General features: G+C 36.6%; 1 protein-coding gene across 4 annotated transcripts in view; it reads right to left on the bottom strand.

The window, feature by feature from the left end:
• Positions 1–14,723, bottom strand: part of Asap (ArfGAP domain of ASAP) — a 58,003-nt gene extending 43,280 nt beyond the window's left edge. For 3 of the 4 annotated variants that reach the window (XM_028323780.1, XM_028323784.1, XM_028323783.1), the window contains exons 1-2: positions 14,384–14,723; positions 1,957–2,029 (exon numbers count right to left, since the gene is read on the bottom strand). In XM_028323780.1, the coding sequence (XP_028179581.1) occupies positions 1,957–2,029; positions 14,384–14,509 (199 nt within the window). In that variant the 5' untranslated portion in view covers positions 14,510–14,723. The remainder of the gene's footprint in view (positions 1–1,956; positions 2,030–14,383) is intronic. The other variant, XM_028323782.1, reaches the window with a different exon arrangement.
• Positions 14,724–15,199: the final 476 nt, after the last annotated feature.

The raw sequence follows: 15,199 nt of genomic DNA, 5'->3' as shown, positions 1-15,199 counted from the left end.
AGACATCGACCCACTTTCGTTGACAAGTCATACAAGGGAAATTCTCGCGAAGTCGCGGTCAACCAAGCAACGGCTACTCGTATTTAATTTGTTGAAACTTTACAATGTAAATATGTATTACATTATTTATCATTATTATACTAAGTTATTGGGCAGCTAGGTAGGCAAAAGAATAACCAAAATATTTCAGTCAAACTGTGATGTGTCTCTGTAATTTGATAAAGTAAGTTCCCTGACAAAGAATTTAGCCAAGTCCTAGTTTTAAACTTAAGTCGACTTATATTATTTACACAACTCTTTGAAGACAGGCGAGAAACTGCATTTTGTGTCCCCTTATTTGGTGGCATTGACACCGCGGTCTCGGCGAGATTGCTTCACTATCTTTAAGAAAGCAGAATTACCATCTATAAACGCTTGCAGTCTTTATGAACGTGGATGGTCACAGAGCTTTCTCACAGATAACATTTTCTCATAACTGGTCATGTTTAGATAGTGACTTTGCGAAGACTTTCGTTGGATAGAGGACTTTTCTTTTATAAGAACAGAAAGAAACACTTTTCTCCAATGAAATTGTGGAAATGCACTAATCATTCAGAAAACAGACTTGTTTGAACAAACAAATAACTAAGCTACTTGTCAGAACTACACTTAAAAGCGTTAAGTGATGCTCTCCTAGAGCATCACAAACTTTAGCTCTAAGATACATACTTCTTGTAGTAAAACAGGCATCTGGATACTTTNAATGACCCATATTCCAAAACTGCCTGTCAAAGACATTTCTCATTGTATGTCTGTAACCTAATTTGAATTGTTTAGAATTGGTCTGGAGTTGGAGGTATTTACAAATAATCATCGTCAGTCCACAGGCATCATTGTTGCGATATTTAGGTCATTCTAGTTCAGTGGGTTGAACGACCTCTCGTCCTAGGGAGCCGGTTCTGCGTTGAGCATGTAACACTACTAGGCTATATGGAGTAATTTAGCCTTTCGCCTGCAGTCAGCCGCAAATTGCAAGGCTCTATGAAGCCCGATCTGCTTCTCGGAAAAATTGCATTCATTCAGTTCATTTACTCAACTTTGTCACGGTTTGCTGACTCGACAAATCACGACTCTATAAGAGCAGTGTAACAGTAGCAATGAGCCCATTTGACAAAGAAGGTAAACAGTTGATACTCAGTTCAGCTGCTTCAGCTGTGTGGTTGGACAATGGACGACTACTCCGATTCTAATTTTGTTTCGTTCTTCAATTGTATTCTTATGCTATTCAATTCCAAAATCCACTTATCTTAAAATTTCAGTCAAACGTGTAGGGAGGTATGTTAGTAAATTAACATATGAATACAGTAGCTGCAATGGCACAGTCCTCGTAACATGTGACAGAGTGCATTCACATCAAAGGAACAAAGAAAATCAATAGCTATAGAATTAATTATTGCCTATTGGCTTAGCCGAGTCACGAAGCGGGAGAAAATGGGATGGATAGCGAAATAACGTTATGTAATAGAACGAGATGGTGCGACATTAGAGCACGAATTTGAAAAGGCATTGGTTTCTCGATTGATATGTTTGAAAGCAGCTATTTTGTAGTGGAATCTGTAAAATGTGATGATTGCATCCGTGTTGCAGTCGACGAAGCCGCGTCGGCTCGCTCTAAGCGCACGCGCTTCGAACACGTCTCTAAATATGCATCAGGAATTTCGTCTATTCCAGTCCCATCTATTCACGTTACTTCCTCCACATATTTATAGAAAGGTCTCGTTTCTCGTGTCGCCTGGATAAGTCGAAGCGAAGCGAGAATACAAATGGACCGATTGATATAATCGTTCACAATATTTTGTGTATGACATCATCTGCAACGCTCATAAGGGTTATAGAACTGCGTTTATCTCGGAGGAAGATTCGCATATTCATCAAAATCTTTATCGCGAAGTCGTAAAATAATTGGATGTCACGTACCATTTCCAGAATTGTGTATCGCCTTTATTGCTTTCTTTAGTTTGGTCAGGCCATCTCTGTCGAAATCCAACGTCTGTAACAAAACAAAATGCAAGTTATGAGGTTGTTCGATGGGAATTGCAAACGGTCATGTTTGTAAAAATCTGGTTTCTATTTTGAGTTCTCTCAATAGGGCTGTGTGGCAACGTTTTTTGGCGAGCGAACTGTCGAACAAAACAAAAAGTAGTGCAGTACAATAGCAGCCACGAGCCATCCAACAGGAGCCCGCTGAACATCTGCCACCCCAGTCGGCGATTAATCAATTCCCCCCTCTGAATTAAGCAGCAGCGACCCAAAATAAGCACGTTGCGATGCGATACGCGATACCAACTATCTTTTTTAACAACTTGGAAGTGTACAGTTCAATCAAGTCGTTAAATGAAATTACACCTCAGCACGAGACACACGAGATACGCCTTTGGGCACGCAAGTTGTTAGCTGAGCTTTAATTGATTACCCGCGAAACTAATTGCCTGCCACTTCTGGTCTACTGAAGTTTTTAGACGTGTTACTTGTGGAGATCCTAATAGAATATAAAATCCCATCAAAAACAATACTTGTCAAAAAAACCAAGTCTCGCAACTCAGTTGTTCTACGGTAAAAAGTTGTGAGATCCATGTAATACCAAGTCCAGGCCAGGAAATCTTTAACGTTTTACATAAATTATTGACTTGGCCATCGCACTAAATAATTTTATTTACACGTGTTTTCATGCGATGACCAAGTCAATATATTTATGTAAAACGTTAAAGATTTCCTGGCCTGGACTTGGTATTACATGGATCTCACAACTTTTTACCGTAGAACAACTGAGTTGCGAGACTTGGTTTTTTTGACAAGTATTGTTTTTGATGGGATCTCATTTCTTTTTGTATTTTGTAGACAGCAGTTATGTATCTAGAAAACTGGACCGAAATTGAAAAATTTTACTCGACTTGGCGGTTGCACTACCGTGCCCCCAAATATTTTAGTTTTTCCTTGATTCATACACCAAACACTTCTTATATTCCAAATTTGAAGCTTCTAGGTCTGCTAGAAGTGCCTTAGAGTTTTGATGATCGGTGAGTCAGTGAGTGAGTCAGTGAGTCAGTGAGTCAGTCAGTGAGTGACAAAATTAAGTAACTTTGACCCGTTATAATTCTTAAACTACTGGTTCAAATTGAATGAAATTTTAAATATACCGTGTCTTTACAATGCCTGCATAGCTAATGAAAATTCAGCCTTCTAGTTTTATCCACAACGAAGTTACAGGCGGTCGAAAATGGCCTGAATTGCTTCGAGAAAAGGATGGTACGGCCGTGCCGCTTTTTTGCTCGACTTGGTGGGGGCACTGCCGTGCCCCCAGATATCTTAACATGAGGAATTGAATCACTGTCGAATTACTCAACCACAGAACTCTACAAGATGACTTTGTTTTTTTATGTAAACTCATTTTTAAGCCTGAGTTGGTAAAGCTGCAACACTCGCAGTAGCAGTAAACTCAATTTAAAGTGACGTTTAATTTTTAACATTTTCGAGTAATAGCAGTAAACTCTATTAAAATGACGCTTAATTTTTAACATTTTCGAGTGGAGCGCGTGCCGCTATGAAGTTTTACCAAACGAAGTGCACCTGGGCAGCGCAGGTCGGGGCAGCGAGTGAATGCACTCTAACACGTTCTGCATTTATAAAATTTGAAGCGAATGCACGTGGCTTTGCCGGTGAGGCTAAAAACTTGTTTTTCTAAAGTATGCTAATCCAAGGCAGTGATTAAATGTAATCATTGTGATTGTGACGAATGCATGAATCACTATTGAGATTAGGACAATAATATAAGAGGAAAACATTAAAAATTTAGAAACAACTTTTGTGGAGACCTATGATAATGTCTGTGCTTATGTTGTTTCATGTAGAGAATTTTGTCTCATACGGACCAAATGGTATGTAGTAGGTTTTATTGAGAAATCTCTGCGTTTAATTTTTTTAATTAGACTAGATATAACTTGTATCTGTCACAGGCAAGAACTCTAAAGGTATTACCCGTGCCGTGGTATTACCTACATGAAACATTGGCAGTTTCCGTGACAACGTAAACAAGTTCGCCCACATTGATTGGTTGTGTTGTGTGATGTATTTGATCAAAACAATGAGGCCTTATTATTACAATTAGCGCAATACGTAGTTCAACTGAGTGCCTTAATATTACAAGAATAAAACAAGTAGGTTTTCTGTGTGTTGTGATATTAAGAAAATGATTATGTGAGGTCCGCTGTAACTTAGTCCAGATACATAATGATATTAAAAGTAGTTCAAAGTAAATTCATAGTTGCATACAAGAGCATACCTCATACAATAAATTATCCACACAGCTCTTCCGTAGTGCCGACTATAAAAACCGTTCTTATTACGCAAGTAGGTCAAATGCCGCATTTGGTTTTTGCAAACTAGAACCCTCGGTTAAAACGAGCAATGGAGGTTAAGTAAGAAGAATTTATTAAACGGTTATGCTGTTAAATCTACATCTATAATATATGTAGATGATTTGGATAAAAAATGTAGATTCGCTTTCTTGGTCGCGCCTAACGACGCATCACAATCTTGCATAAACCTTGTAAGTGTTTCCAGATGTATCACAATTCATAAGACTATTGTAATTGCTACGATGACAGTACGACACTCATCGCATTGTTTTATTTCCACGATGAAGTGTTACGTCACTTAACTATGTCGGGTTTTACGAGCTTTTGTTTTGGTTTCTATTTCAACCGCGTCATTATGTGAGCAAACCCGTGTCTAACATTCGGGAATAATTGCTCGGGCAGATTTTAGCATTATGCTCCATGATAATTACGGTTTGCTTACATTTATGCAAATACGCCAAGTCGTTTATCTATTGAACTTTCGTTTTCATGATTACGTAACCGTAAAGATTTCGCACGCAAGCTTCATTTGCATAGAACACTATTGAATGATTCCAGCCATCACTTTTTATTGAGGAATGTTCTAAAATACCAAACAAACATGCTATCGTGTATCCTTCACATTCATACCATAATCATCTTTATTACAAAATAACAATTAAGTATTTTGTGTTAATAATAACTAACAATAACATTAAAATACCAATTTCAAAATATCAACAGCTGTTCACAATTTAGTTACAAGTTTGTAAAACCAGCTGTACTCTGTAACTGGAACATTAAACCTGTTTAAGTGTCAACAGATGTTCCTCACTTCCTATCGACATAAAAGACACCACTTTGTTTTAGTATTGTGTGCACCGAACATAAAAATTAGTTAAGGGAAACTTCTATTTCTATAAATGTCTTCTGTAAGCATTCAGATAATCGCTATGATCATGGGATGGCGATTTGTCTGTGACTCATCCGATTCAAGTGAATCCTGACTACAGCAAATAATGCTAACTTAACTGCCTCAGTCACTATGCGTCACGGAGAAAAAACAAGTTTGGAAATAAAAACTTGTGATGCTAATTTGTTTTTATTGAATCTTTTGTACTTAGCACCTTTGGAACGACAGCGAGACCTCTGGTAGGGTCGCAAAAACTTGTCCAGTCACCTTTAGTTTGGCAGCGAAAGCTGTTGACCTTGTAACAGGCAGCATCGAAAGTTCGGCCGGCTCTTCCTTCGAACTTGTTAAGTTGTTACCAACCAATTCTTGCTAGGAGTTCGTTATAATCGTACAGCGAATGCAATTCATCATTAATGATACCGGATTTCAAATTAATGCAATCATTAAAATATCCATGGGAGTCAAATAAATCGTTCCTTACTTTGCACATTATTAATCCTCACTTTGCAGGTTATTATTTTAATCCTTACTTTTCACATGATTATACCGTATGAAAATTTACTGATGCCTTTCAGAATAATTAAAAAATTTTTGACCGTGTTAATAATGTGTGAAGTCTCTTTAATGAAGCCGCATACAGAATCGGGACTAATTTGAAGTCTAGTTCCCACCACTGCGACTCCTGTCTCCAGGGTCTACAACTTGACCACCAACACAAAAGCCGCGGACAAAGGAAAAAAGTAAGAAGTACGACCTACGTCAAAGCAACAAAATATGTTACGAGTTGCGGTACACAACATTACGGCAGCCATCACCGCATCATCAAACACGTGCCTAGTACCGTACCCTCAATTCACTGTATTTTTCAAAACAAATAAACCAGTTTCTTACTAGGTCACTTTAACTAGTTTAATAGTAAAAATGCCTTTCAAAATATGAATGTTCCGTTTAGGCAATGTTGTTAAACGAATTTGGTTTTTAACATTGACATAATTATGATTTTTCAAAATTTCAATATAGTGGAGTTTGTTGATGCAATTTTCGTGCAGACAAGTGACTGCAAGTTGCATTATAAATTGTTCGTGGTTATAGTAGTTTATGTCAAAAATAAATGAGTGGAAACTAAACTGAGACAGATTTATTCAAACATTCACTGCATGCTGAACTAATTAGCTAGAGATTTGGGAAACGCCAATCGGCAAATACATAAAAGATATCGTGTACTCATTGTAATGAGAAAGATACTAAGAAAAGGGCTTTCATTCATTCGAGTTAACCAAAACGACTTCTAAACGTGCTTAACGAGTGTTTAAAAACATTGACCGTAAATTGTATGATGGTAATCAGCAACAGGCGCCCACAGTCCACTTAATTAAAAGAGAAAGTTCATTGCAAGACACACACATGTTAAATAGGCGCGTACCTACTTTCGCTTTTTCTGGACAACATTTTTATTGATTTCAATATTTTGGTATTGAATGGAGAATTAGCCATAACTTTGACGTGATGAGCGTGCTTCGTATCCATCCCAACTAGTCCCAACTAATATTATAAATGCGAAAGTAACTCTGTCTGTCTGTCTGTCTGTCTGTCTGTCTGTCTGTCTGTCTGTCTGTTACGCTTTCCCGCTTAAACCTCGCAACCGATTTTGATGAAATTTGGCATAGAGATAGTTTGAGTCCCGGGAAAGAACATAGGATAGTTTTTATCCCGGTTTTTGAAACAGGGACGCGCGCGATAAAGTTTTTCTGTGACAGACAAAATTCCACGCGGGCGAAGCCGCGGGCGGAAAGCTAGTAACATTATAAATGCGACTGTAACTCTGTCTTTACCTTTTGACGTATAACGTATTGTGGTAGGTACCTACCTACATCGGACTTGTAGACGTAGTATGACATATTACTGGTATTAGGCTACTTTTAATCCCGGAACCAAGTGGGTAGCAAAGTCGACAAAAAAACGGCAAAAATTAAGCTCTCAAACGCATTGGAATACTTATTAGATAAGTTAAATCTTGGTTGGTCTACTTTGTCTTCATCATGTAACCACACATACCGATATTTATAAACAATTTAATTGAACGATAAGATCATTTACTTTCATTCAATTGAAGGGCAATCAAGTTTAATTTAAGACATTTCAAAATAAGTAACCGAGTTGATAAAACCTGCACCGGAAGATTGATGAACTAAAAGATAAGAGTTTCTACTATATGACTCATATAAGGCTATGTCAGTTGTTGTGTGCTTGACTAGTTTTGTTTACATTTTTTAAACCTTTCCGTCGGAAAATGGTAAAGCTGCACTCTGAGCTTTGAATGTTAAAAAGGCAGGATTTCATTTTTACCTTATCGTGGTCCATGAATATGAAAAGATTTTAGTGGCTATTTATATAACCGAAAGTGTTAAAGCTGCTTTGCTTTAAAACCTGAATCTTGTTGAGACTCCGAGAGCAAGACAAAACGTTCCGGCACCATGCATCGCGCCCCAAAATGCTCCTTCGTGAATGCATCCGACCGTATGGTAGTTGTATGGATGTATGACTCACTGGTTGTTGACCCACAAGGCACGACACGGCCTTACGTCGGTAGCTGGTCGGTGATGATAACATGCTTATTTATCAGCCTGTCAAGTAATTGTTAAATAAATGCCCTCAAGTGTATTACTTATCTTATTTGTTTGATGAGTTAATATTTTATCGATCGCATTTACTAAAATAACTTTTAGTAGGCACATACAATCGTAGTAAAACTACCTTCTACCTAATCAATTCAATTTCAGTTTGACATTTGTCTATAACTGAGGCTGAATTCTTATAAAATGTAGAAATCTGAATTAGCGCAAGTTACTTAAAAATAAGCCAAATAACGAAATAGTGTAGGTGTAGTTAGTAACCACCCAATTCGAAATGGATTTCAAGTTTGCTTAGTTTCTGCTCGTATTTATGCCTTATACTAGGTACCTAAATCGTGAATATGTTTCCATTCCACTGTTGGTTTCCTTTCTTCGCGGAATCCTAGCAGGCATCACTGACAATGACAAACGACTAACTATTCGTTAATTCAATTTGTTCCCGGTTCGTTGTGGCGCGTTGCCAAATCTAATGGCTAGTAGACAGGCAGGTACCCACCTACTACATGTACGAAGATTTGTTAACTAGCCGTTACTTAGCAAAGGTTTAGTTTCTATTCGGTATGACTCTAGTGCTATTAATTGTTGAAATAAGTGGTATTCCCCGATTTATTTATCGAATCATAACAATACAATTAAATCTTAGGTATAACATCAGATGAAAAAGATTTGACCATAACTTTTGGGTCATTCCNTTGCGAGGTTTAAGCGGGAAAGCGTAACAGACAGACAGACAGACAGACAGACAGACAGACAGACAGAGTTACTTTCGCATTTATAATATTAGTTGGGATACTAGGTACCTACATCGTGAATATGTTTCCATTCTACTGTTGGTTTCCTTTCTTCGCGGAATCCTAGCAGGCATCACTGACAATGACAAACGACTAACTATTCGTTAATTCAATTTGTTCCCGGTTCGTTGTGGCGCGTTGCCAAATCTAATGGCTAGTAGACAGGCAGGTACCTACCTACTACATGTACGAGGATTTGTTAACTAGCCGTTACTTAGCAAAGGTTTAGTTTCTATCCGGTATGTTGAATTGACTCTAGTGCTATTAATAGCGCGCGCGTGGATTACATTATCTACATATTACGGAACCCTATTTGTTTCCAAAATAAAATTTTAGCCTATGTTACTCGTGGATAATGTAGCTTTCGAATGGTGAAAGAATTTTTCAAAACGGTCCAGTAGTTTTTGAGCCTATTCATTACAACCAAACAAACAAACGAAGTTTTCCTCTTTATAATATTAGTGTAGATAACAATACTATATCCGATGAAAAAAATTTTTTACTTATTTTTATACATTTTCATTGACAGGATCAAGTTTCAAATTAAAGAATTATCTGTGTAGGTGTGTAAATTTCGATCAGTCGATTTAACGTCCCCGTCACGTTTCACCGCTACCACCGCAACGTTATCTGATAATAATCTTTGTTCAACGGTTTATTTAGACATGTTATGTTGAATCATCTTCTTGCAACTTGCAACTAATGGACAGGCATCCATTAGCGGTTCCATAAAGTGCTGCAAACATTTACACTGAGAGATAAATAAAAATACACATTTGAAAGGGAACTACGAGGTCTTTAATAATTCGGATATGCATGCATATTACCAGCAACATTATTAATTTACTGGATTAAAGAGGTATTCCGCATAGCTCAGCAAAGTGCGTGAGTTAAATTTTCGATATCGCTAATTATCTTTTAAATATTCATGTGGTTGCTACAAAAAATGTAAGTAATAATGAATTTATTACACGGTCTATTTATAGCATTTATCGGACCTCGATCAACACGTTACAAATAGCCACCTCCGTGCACAAGTAACAATTCGTAGTTAATTTTCTCAGAGAATATTATTACAAAGATTTTTTAAATTTAAGAATAATTTGTGGTATTTTCATTTAGGTAAATAGAGAAAGTGGTTGACAGTTCATGAAACTCCTAATCCTGTCTTTAAAGATGCCATCATCACACCCAAAAACATCGCGAACCCGAGAGTTGGCGTAATTATTTCTATGGACAACTGAAATGGAAGTAAAGTTACGAGAATAGGAAATGGAGGAAAATGAGTTATGCCATTACAGAAAAGCAAACCCTTCAAGTTACTGAGTGCAAACTTCAAATCAAGGACTATTTTGAAAAGCGACGCCATGGTCATTTTGAAAACAGTTATTTATTTAATGGAAAGTAATTTGGTAATTTATGTAGGTTAGGTATTTCGCTACCGGTTCCATCATAAGGTTCAGCGGTAAACCACACGTTTGTTTCTGTGCCAGTTTGTTTAGTTGTTAGCGGATGTTCCGCGTCCGCCGTAACGGTATCAGCTCTCGCAGGAAACTGGAAACCCTGCAGTGGCCTACATCGTGTTGCGATATTAATAGCTAAGCCACGTGACATTGGCGGATTTATTTAGACGATAAGTTACTGAAATGGACGTGTCATTTATAATCGGGAGGGTCTTTCGAAGGGAGATACACTGCGGTAAGCGGTGTCAATCGCACAACTTTTACTTACAACTTCTTAGGACTTCAATCGAATTAAACCGTAGCGTAGTCCCAAATAGTAACGATATTATCAGGAAACAAAGCTAGGATATTTTCCTTGTACCTATTATTAAATTAGAGACTTCACGTCGCATTCGTCATCACGTTTTGTCCAATTGTTTCCTAGTCTGATTCGAATATTTTTGTCAGCATTTTTGCGCCATTTAAGAGGTATAAAGCCCCGTCTTTTGCGCTATTATTAAAGTAAGAATTTAATCATCAGGACACGGCGACCACAACACTGTTATCTGTTATCTTTATCAGAACATTATGCAGCCACAATATAAACAATAATAGTGATGATACCAAGCGACTAATCGATCTGTTAGCTTCATGATTGTGACGGAAAAGGGGCGTAGTTGTGGTTCACGCGTGCACATTAAATCCAATTGACAGACTCTTGCTCATAGATACAATTACAGGACCATGATGATGGTTGGGGGGTGGTACCTATTCAGCATAACTTATTTTGAATTAAGCCCAGAATGATTGCAATGTTTGAGGAAAAAATGTGTCACCATAGCACTGATAGTGATATTTCTTTTTGTGTAATTTTAAATTGCAGAAAAAGGTTTTACAAGATGTTAATCCCGACAACTAAGACTAACTTAGCTTTTAATGGTCGCGTAACAAGTGTTACAACCACGTCATAAACATTATGGTGAATTCCGGCAATCGCTAAGAAATAGCGGTATTCTCGCCAAAAGTTCATAAAAATACAATTAAAAAAGTAGGCAAAAAAACAACAGTTTTTTACTCACTCGACGAGTTTTATAAATTTTAATGAACTCAAATATTTGCAATTTTTTTGTCATTAAAAGTGATTAGTGATGCGCCAATATAGGTACGCCACCTATTAGATTAATGGTAATTCCGAATTCCGATTGGCAATACGCCAAAAACCGTATCATCATCGAAAAGAAAAGNGTGCCCCCAGATTACTTAGGTAGGTAGCTGTACCTAGGATTCGGTAATCTAGATACTAATATTATTTAATAAATGCGAAAGTAACTCTGTCTGTCTGTCTCTCTTTCACGCCTAAACCACTGAACTGATTTTGATGAAATTTGGCAGGAACATAGTTTGAGTCCCGGGAAAGGACATAATATGATAGTTTTTATCCCGGTTTTTGAAATAGGGACGCGCGCGATAAAGTTTTTCTGTGACAGACAAAATTCCACGCGGGCGAAGCCGCGGGCGGAAAGCTAGTACATACCTACCTACTAGCATAAATTTAATTCGTCAAATTAAGTAGGTAAACATCCCCAGTGGTCAGTGATAGGTGATAGTGTTGCATAGTGCACCATCTGACTGATCTATCGATTTTTAGCTGGGGTATACTATGCTACTAATGTGGATGACGATGGACGAAGAAGTGGTCCTTGTCCAGGACATGCAATAATTATTAGGTAGTAGTATGCGATAATGCGATGCCGACTATTTTGTCCGATCGCGTCATGTCGATGTGTATGTAGGTATGTAGGTACAGCCTAAAGTTAGTAATGTAGTAGAAATTATATTATCACAAGCTTTCCGCCCGCGGCTTCGCCCGCGTGGAATTTTGTCTGTCACAGAAAAACTTTATCGCGCGCGTCCCTGTTTCAAAAACCGGGATAAAAACTATCCTATGTTCTTTCCCGGGACTCAAACTATCTCTATGCCAAATTTCATCAAAATCGGTTGCGAGGTTTAAGCGGGAAAGCGTAACAGACAGACAGACAGACAGAGTTACTTTCGCATTTATAATATTAAGTTGGGATTAAGTTGGGATTATTTACTTACATGAAGTCATTGAATGAGCATAAGAGTTACCTAACTTGTTTTCATATTATTAAATGATTTTTCAGAAAAACTTGTTTAAAAAAAATATTGGCTTGGTTATGGGCCATCATGATTTAATTTGATGTAAGTAGGTAATACCTCGTATGTAGGTACCTAATTTACCTAAAGATCTCAAGATCTAATGCCAAGTCAACAGATTATCAGACAGGGACCAAAATTAATTATTTATGCAGTAAATAATATTACCTACTTACAAGATGAAATCCAATGTTTGCTCTGATTATTAATTAGTGTAGGTACCTACAATAATTGTGTAACGCATGTTAATGGAAGGCGCAGTTTTTTTTTAAATAAATTCGGTATTTTAAAGCAGTACGATATAATTTATTTGGGTTAACCTTAGGTAGGGTAAACCAGAGAGTGATTGCCCACTGGTAGTGATTGCCCGCTTTAAGAATAATATTGTCAGGTGCTGACTTTGAATCACTCTAATTAGATTTGAATTTACTAAGTAGATGGCTCCGAGATCAATGTACAGTAGATTTAAAATTTACAATAGGAAACACTAACAAAAAACAGTTATGGCGGATTTTGTCAAGACGGGTGAAAATGTTACTCAAACAGGTAAAGACTTTAACAATTTTACTAAGGAATTACTTGCTTAGAGGTTAAATTTTTTTGCAAGTTATTTAATATTCAACTAATGGTGTATAGTCATGATGAAATTATAAGTGTTTTCTCCATTATCAATGAAAATAACTGATAAAATTTGATTTCTAACGGTCATTTTAACGGTGGGTAATCACTGCACGTAAATCTGTATATTTTTAGTTATTGCCCACCATCATTTCAGTTATTGCCATATGTTAATGTATAGTTATTGCCCAGGGCCATTATTATTAGAGTGTTGCCACCATGCAGTAGCAGTGTTTAAGTTGCTCATTGCTAGACTTGTTTTGCAATTTACAGGCATAAATATTGAAATGGCTTTTAATGTTTCATTTTCAGTATGCCAAAGACTCCAAAAGTTCAATATAGCATAGAAAATTTGCAAAAAGCTATCGAAGCTGTACAAGATGTATCCAAAAATTTATCTGCAAGATAAATTGCTGAAAAATATGGTTTGGCTTGAAAAAATTGATAAAAATTCAAACGCAAATACAAAAAATAAAAATCCTACGTTAAATCTACTAGTGAAAATGTTAATTGTAAGGAAATATATACAACTTTAGGGAAGAATAACCAACAGCTAATTGAACATTCTGAGCAACCACTTGAACTGATATCAAAGAAGATAAAAAAATAAATACATATAAAATTTACATATAAAATTCAAATTTTTGCGTCATCTATGTTTTGAAGTAGATGATTCTGTCTCTACCGATTCTGACTCATCAACACCAGCTCAAGAAATATTTGATAATATGTTAATAAGGCTAAACGCAATTTATTTTGAAATTGTGAAGACTGTACTACTAGAATTTAAGTTTAATGTTTTGTTTTGTTTATTTAAAGCCTATTTTGTCATTTTAAAATTGATTTTTTGTTTTAAGATACTGGGCAATTACTATGCTTTGATGTGGGTAATTAGTGTAAGTAATGGGCAATGACTGTACTTTTTGGAGGATTTTAAATTTATTTCAATATTTTCTAAGCTACGTAAGTTTTAACTAAAAACTGTTAATATTCTGTTTAACAGTTTATTGAGTTATAAGAAAAAAGTTATAAATGGTCGATAATTAAAATACTTTCTTTAATTTTTCATCTTAATGTGTATGAAATCTTTAAGTGGGCAATAGCTATACGGTTTACCCTACATTTTACCGTTGGTACACAATCGGTACATCACTATTCACTACTCAAGCAAACGACATAAAAACAAAAATGTTGATTACAATCAATCAACAAAATTATCATCAGCTGAATTATAGAATCCAACCAATATTCTGTGTAGCCTACAGTGTAGAATACAAGTAGGAAAATATGTAGGTACGTATTTGCGCTGCGTAGCTGCGTTGGACTTGGAAGTACCAGCAAGTAGCCCAAACAAAATACCTACTGCTGACTGCACTACTTTTTCTTTTGTTGATTGGAGAATATCAAAACATGTTTAATTGTTAAACAATGTTACCTCTTCCAAAGCGTTGATTGTCTGGCGGCATTGTGGCATTCGCGAAACGAACGTCGATGTAGTCGGCGAACTGTAGTCTTCTCGAGTTTCCTCAATAAATTCGCCGATACCTATGAGACCCGGCATGATTACCACTACACACACAAATCTGCACAATTAAAAATCCCAACACATTCGTATCAATTGTATCACACAATACAGTTATCGAACGATGCAAAAATAACTAAACACATCCTCGCGTACAACACAAGTGCGCAAATAAAAACAATATCACATCTACAAAATTCCAACGTTCAACACGAATTCTCCACCCATCTCAACAATGATGAATGAATTACTAAAAATTGATTGGTTGAGAAAGAATGAAATGCAAATATTGTAAAAGCGAGATAGAATGCTGAACTAAGAATGAATGAACAAGAAGAATGATCCATTTCACCGGAAGTTCGAATGAGTGTTCAATCAGTGTTGCAAGTAGTACTAATCTAGAAATCTCCCAAATTCTTAAAAACTAAAAGAGAATTTGTACTTTTCGAACATTTCGAAATTCGAAGTGTTAAAATTGTCACGAGACATTTGTGGTTTGTAGCAGTACGATAGACCCAACTTTTACAATAACACTGACTCTTGACGGCCGTGTGGTGTAGTGGTACGGAACGGACTACTATGCCTGTCGAGAGGTCCCGGATTCGATTCCCAGCCGGTCAGAAAATGAAATTATAATTTTAATTTCAGTAAGAGTCAGTGTGTTAGGTACTGTTACTATGTTATGTATAATATTAGGTATGTATTTAAAAATTATAGGTTGTAGTATTT

The sequence above is a fragment of the Ostrinia furnacalis genome, unplaced genomic scaffold, assembly GCF_004193835.3.
Source record: "Ostrinia furnacalis isolate ACB-3 unplaced genomic scaffold, ASM419383v2 OfSCF0694, whole genome shotgun sequence".
NCBI lineage: Eukaryota > Metazoa > Arthropoda > Insecta > Lepidoptera > Crambidae > Ostrinia > Ostrinia furnacalis.
This window is presented reverse-complemented; position numbering and strand designations above follow the sequence as displayed.